The sequence below is a fragment of the Rhineura floridana genome, chromosome 9 (assembly GCF_030035675.1).
Source record: "Rhineura floridana isolate rRhiFlo1 chromosome 9, rRhiFlo1.hap2, whole genome shotgun sequence".
In the NCBI taxonomy this organism is placed as follows: Eukaryota; Metazoa; Chordata; class Lepidosauria; order Squamata; family Rhineuridae; genus Rhineura; species Rhineura floridana.
Genome location: NC_084488.1, coordinates 84,805,556 through 84,811,795, shown reverse-complemented (window position 1 = coordinate 84,811,795; position 6,240 = coordinate 84,805,556). Strand labels below are relative to the sequence as shown.

Genomic DNA, 6,240 nt, shown 5'->3' with positions numbered 1-6,240 from the left:
CAACTTGATGGCATTCCATAAAGAACTAAGTTCCTCCAGGAAGTTTGGAAGTGTTAACAAGCTTTGGCGTGTCTGTCCACTTTCTTTGATTACTAGAACAACAGTTAAACGAACACAAGCATGGCAAAAAGCTTTGGGAATATAAATACTACTTAACATTGGTATAAACGGAAATCTTTAGTGCTTTTCACCATAACAGAAGAATAGATTTGCAGCTATAGGAAAAAATTGTATTTCTACCTTGTCAAATAGCAATAGTAGAACACTATCTAGATCTATGTGACAGACTCTATAGACAGTAGGATTGCCAGGCCCAGGGCCTGAGAATGATTCTGTATCTTTAAGAGAAGAGAAAATTCAGCCAAGTGCAGGTTTTCTTGCAACACTGTAATGGGAAAAACCGCAAGGTGAAATTCTCCCTTCGCCTACACAACTTGTAAAGATTCAGAAGACCTCTTGGAGGCTGGCAACCTCCAAAAGTTTCTCCCAATTCTCCAAAAGGGAGAATTTCACCTTGTGGTTTTTCCCATTACAATGTTGCAAGAAAACCTGCACTTGGCTGAATTTTCTCTCTGTTGTCATGAGCCTCCCTCCCTCCCCCAAAATGTCCTACCCAGAAATGTGTCTGCCCTACCCAACAAGGTTGGCTGGCTACAGGGCCGGGTACTCACTACATGGCCACAGCCTGATCCAAGATCATAACAGCAGCACTATCATCATACAAAAATATGGTGATAAATTTAGAAATGGGGCCTCACATGCATATATATTGGTTAAATGTGGGTCCCAGATCCGAAAACGTTGAAAATCACTGTAGCGTATACTCTGATTAAGCAAGAGGAAGATGTGTTGCCCACATGAGAGCAGAATAGTTGCAGTATCCTGTGTACTGCACCCCAGGTGGGGTAACACACACTTGTACCCATCAGTCAGGCACTGTGACCAACAGCATCCACACAGATGGAGCCAATATTATATTTACAATGATGGCGGTTCATAGGTTCATGAATAGGAGACCAGATCTTGTGTTGTCAGCTACACATCGGCTGTGCTGTACATACCTATGTCGAGAATTTAGATTCTTGCATGGAAAAATAAAGCGTTTGGGTGCTTTTGAATAATGAAATAGTAATTTGCATTGCTTCGGTTATGAGAAGCATTCCTAAAGTATTTCTAACAGTCTCCATTAAAACAGTTAATTCTAAAAAGCAACATCAAATAAAAAAGCTATCAAGGGAAGACCTTCCTCTTGCCCTAAACAAAAATGGCCGCTCGCACCTCTTCCAACAAGAACGGTCACATTGGCTGCCCATCATGTCCTATTCATTACCATAGATGTACTGGCAATTTCTTGCGTCTATCATACTATAGCGGAAAACGGAAGTGTCGTATTCAATAGGCGCCGAGTAGGCAGCGACAGTTTTTACCCCGCGAGTCCGTTTGATGAAGATGAACAGCCGTCTGCAGGAGATCAGAGAGCGGCAGAAATTGCGCCGGCAGCTCCTGGCTCAGCAGGTACCGGCCACTTGAATCCCGGATTTAACTGTTTCTCGGCGGTGATTCTTCAGCGCGTGCACGTCTCCTTCTCCGGGGGTGGGGGTCTCTTGTCTCCTAATTATTATTATTGGCGCATTGTTGTGAAGTAAAACCTAAGCCGCCCTAATGTGAAAGGCGGGAGAGTTTTCGGGTGCGTGTCTGTCATCGCCATGGAGATGAGGGTGGGCTGTGGAGGCTACATAGTTCAGTTTCACTGATGCCTCTGGGAACTGAATAGTTCTCGGCCTTTTGGGAGAAGGCGCGTGTTTCTGTTTTTTGTACAGCGCCTGGCATATTTATAAATAATATAAATAAATGATGGTGGTGGTGTTTCTGTTATCTTCAAGGAATAAAGAACCCATCTAGAACGATGTAAGAATGTGTTCTCTAGGGCTTTTTTGAGAGAGTCTGTGTTGGACTTAAGACAGCCTTCCCTAACCTTGTGCCCTTCAGATGTTTTCAACTACAGCCAGGCTGGGGAAGGCTGAACTTAGGCATGGGAGACCCAGGTTAAAATCCCTACTCGGGTATGGAGTTCACTTGGGTATTCTTGGCCCTGTCACACACTCAGCAGGGTTTGACAACATGAGTTGTTGTGAAGCTAAAAGAGGGCCATGTATGCCACCCTGAGCAGGTGGGATAAAAATATAGGAAGAATAATAAAAGTGTCCTGACTTTCAGAGGACAAATGATGGCAGTGTTGACAATAATGATGGCCTGAAGCCCATGTGAATATGCCCCATTACTATTGCTGTATTCACAGAAATTTATTGAGACTGGACCTCTGAGACAAGATCTAATTGTAATACTGTAAACCGCCCAGACAGCTTTGGCTGTAGGGCGGTATATAAATACAATCAATCAATAGTAGGCTTGTTCACACATTACACTGAATACAGGTACAAGATAATAATAATAATAAAATAATAAAATTTAATTTTTGTGTCGCCTATCTGGCCGAAGCCACTCTAGGCGACGTACAAACTAAAATTCAGTAAAATACAATACAATGCAGATAAAATACAATGAAGTCATTAATCACAGCAGCATGAGATCAGTTAGGGCAATCAATAGATAATAAGTATCCCAAAAAAGTGAGCCCTCCCCGGAAATCCTAAAGGCCTGTCCAAAGAGCCAAGTTTTTAAGGCCCGGCGGAATGTATCCAGGGAAGGGGCATGGCGAAGATCGAATGGGAGGGAGTTCCAGAGAGTGGGGGCCACCACTGAAAATGCCCTCTCTCTAGTCCCTACCAACCTAGCTGTTTTTGTTGGTGGGACTGAGAGAAGGCCCTGTGTGGCTGATCTAATTGGGCGGCTTAATTTGTGGTACTGGAGGCGCTCCTTCAGGTAAACTGGGCCGAGACCGTATAGGGATTTAAAGGTTAATACCAACACCTTGAATTGGGCCCGGAAAACAACTGGCAGCCAATGTAGGTGAAATAATACTGGCGTGATGTGATCACGGCGGCGGCTGTTTGTAAGCAACCGAGCCGCCGCATTCTGCACCAGTTGTAGTTTCCGGACCGTTTTCAAGGGTAACCCCACGTAGAGCGCATTGCAGTAGTCTAATCGAGAGGTGACCAGGGCGTGAACCACCAGTGGGAGCTGATGAATAGGGAGGTAGGGTTGCAGCCTCCGTATGAGATGTAATTGGTACCAAGCTGCCCGGCTCACTGCCGAAATCTGAGCCTCCATGGACAGCCTGGAATCAAGAACCACCCCGAGGCTGCGGACCTGATCTTTCAGGGGTAAACTTACCCCATTAAACTGTAGGTCAACAGCACCCAACCTCCCCCTGTCACCCACAAGTAGCACCTCGGTCTTATCAGGATTAAGCTTCAGTCTGTTCCTTCCCATCCACCCACTCACAGATTCCAGGCACTTGGACAAGGTCTCCACAGCCATCTCTGGTGAAGATTTAAAGGAGAGCATATTGGTGACATCGCAGCCCAAAACTCCTGATGATAGCTCCCAGCAGTTTTACATAGATGTTAAATAGCATGGGGGAGAGGATAGAACCCTGTGGCACTCCACATGTGAGGGGCCAAGGGTCTGAAACCTCATCCCCCAATGCTACCTGTTGATGCCTGTCAGAGAGAAAGGAACGGAACCACTGCAAAACAGTGCCTCCTATTCCCAGTCCTTCCAGGCGATCCAACAAGATACCGTGGTCGACGGTATCAAAAGCCGCCGAGAGATCCAGGAGGACAAGAAAGGTGGATTCTCCCCTATCTAATGCCCTCCTCATATCATCCACCAGAGCGACCAAGGCTGTTTCAGTACCATGTCCAGTCCTGAAACCCGATTGGTATGGATCCAAATAATCCGTTTCATCCAAATGTGCTGACAACTGGCCAGCTACCACTCGCTCAATGATCTTCCCCAAAAATGGCAAATTTGAAACGGGGCGAAAGTTGTTCAAGACTTGGGGATCCAAGGAGGCCTTTTTCAAAATAGGTTTTATAATTGCCTCCTTGAGGGCTGGTGGCAATGCACCCTCCTTCAAGGATGCATTTACCACCGCCCTGATCCCTTCGCCTAATTTCTCCCTACATTTCATAAGAAACCATGATGGGCAAGGATCAGTCAGACAGGTGGTAGGCTTTACCGTTGAAAGCACCTTGTCCACATCCTCAGAAGGAAGAGGCTGGAACTGATCCCACTGAACCGGACTGCAATTGGTCAACTCTGGATCCTCCACTGCATACACAGCGTACGGAATCGAGTTCTTCAGGTGTTCGACTTTATCAGCAAAGTGCTTTGCCAATTTGACACAGGAAGCTTTAGAGTGTTCCAAGGGTTCCTGAGCAGCTGGACCGACCAGGCTTCGGACCACTTGGAACAGCTTCCTGGGACAGCACTCTGCGGATGCAATAGAGGCAGCAAAGAAATCCTTCTTTGTTGCCCTTATTGCCACCTGGTAGGCAGCTATTGCTGCTCTAACCTGTGTCCGAGTATCTTCAGAATGGGATTTCCGCCACCGGCGCTCTAGTCGTCTCATCTCCTGCCTCAGACTACGCAACCGGGGTGTATACCACGGTGCTGTCTGAGTTCTATTCAGGGGGAGAGGACGTTTCGGAGCCATCTGGTCTAATGCCCTGGTGATTCCCTCATTCCATTCCATCACCAGGGTTTCGACCAGGCGACCTTCAGCAGGTTCCAAAGTGTTTGGGTTAAAGAATGTATGCTTGTTGATTTTGAAAACTCAACTATTGTATACACAGGTACACACACTGTACACTTGATGAATGTTATATATAAATAACTGTGTACAGCTCAACTGTTTGCATATGCAGATTGTACTTTTGTTGAATATATATGTGAGCATCCCTAAACACATATTTGCTTGGGGGTATTTTGTTTTTAAAATTGTGCTGTGTGCTTTGCAGATAAGATTCAGAAGTGAAAGACAAGCTTATTACAATAATGCAGCCCTGGGGGTGGGGGTGGGGGGAATGGGGGCACCTCCCCCCCGAGAGTTGTACTCCACCCAAGCTAGGATTGTTTTTTTGAAAATCGTCTTTTTAATTTGTGACATAACAGACAATGACAGCCTCCATTTAAAGAATGAATGCTTGTTTTAAGAACAGGAACAACTTAAGAATAGGACCCTCTGAAATTTTTTAATGTATTTTAATAGTATTTTATGCATTTTAATTTACTGTAAAGTTTGTGTTTTTATTGTGTATTTTATTATATATGTCTGCTATTTTATTGTAGCCACCCTGAGTGCCCTATTAGGGCGGGATAGAAATATTTTAAATAAATAAATAAATAATAAAAAATTCAGTGAATTAGGCAGGGCAATTGCACAACAAAGGGCTCATCTAGAAGAGCCTTCCAAAATCTGCTCACTGAAACTTTCCCTGACTGAAACCATCTTCATAAGTGCTCTGGGAAAAGGGACTGACTGTTAAGCTTCTCTGACAGTTGTGATGAGGATAGAAGTCTCCTAACACCTCTCAGTACTAGGGTTGCCAGGTTTCTGGCCTGAGACTGATCTTGTATCTTCAGGAGAGGAGAAAGTCAACCAAATGCAGGTGTTCTTGCAACACTATAATAAGAAAAACCACAAGGTGGAATTCTCCCTTCCCCCTGCACAACTTTTAAAGATACAGAAGACCTCTTGGAGGCCGGGCCAGGCAACCAAGATGCTAGCCCATTTTTTAGATTTTGTACTTTAATTAGATTATGATTAGGATTACCGTGCAACAAATACACATGTATTGAAAGGGGATTTCGGTTTCTGTATAAATAAGAGGATAGTAATAAGAAGAGAAATCAGTCTATTATAGACTCCAGCCCTATATCTCCCTTCTTGGGATAAGTCCTAGTAAATTCAGTGGATTTACTTCTGAGTAAACATGCATTGTTTGAAGCTGTAAGAATATTAGCTGCCTTTAGTGAACCTAATCTGAGAGCTGTGTTCTGCACATTGAAAATATTTTTGTGGTAGGGAATCTAATTATACATTTCTGTGATTCAGATTTTACCTGATCTGTTAGGTGGCTTTAGCAAGATGCTCTTCTCTCAGCCTCAGCTCCCCATCTGCAATTCTGAGCTACTTTTAAGTCTGTGGTAAGAAATGATTGAAATCATATATGTGAGGTGCTTTGAACACTGAATATAAATTAAGGATGTGTGTTATTGCTGCTGCCTGGAATTCTTGGCTGAAATTGATGGAGCACCTTCTGGGTCTTTGGA

General features: G+C 44.4%; 1 protein-coding gene across 1 annotated transcript in view; it reads left to right on the top strand.

Annotated features, from left to right (window-relative positions):
- Positions 1-1,383: 1,383 nt before the first annotated feature.
- METTL14 (methyltransferase 14, N6-adenosine-methyltransferase subunit) overlaps positions 1,384-6,240 on the top strand; it is a 31,713-nt gene continuing 26,856 nt past the window's right edge. Inside the window, exon 1 of the mRNA XM_061585268.1 lies at positions 1,384-1,515. Within this exon, the coding sequence (XP_061441252.1) occupies positions 1,444-1,515 (72 nt within the window). The 5' untranslated portion in view covers positions 1,384-1,443. The remainder of the gene's footprint in view (positions 1,516-6,240) is intronic.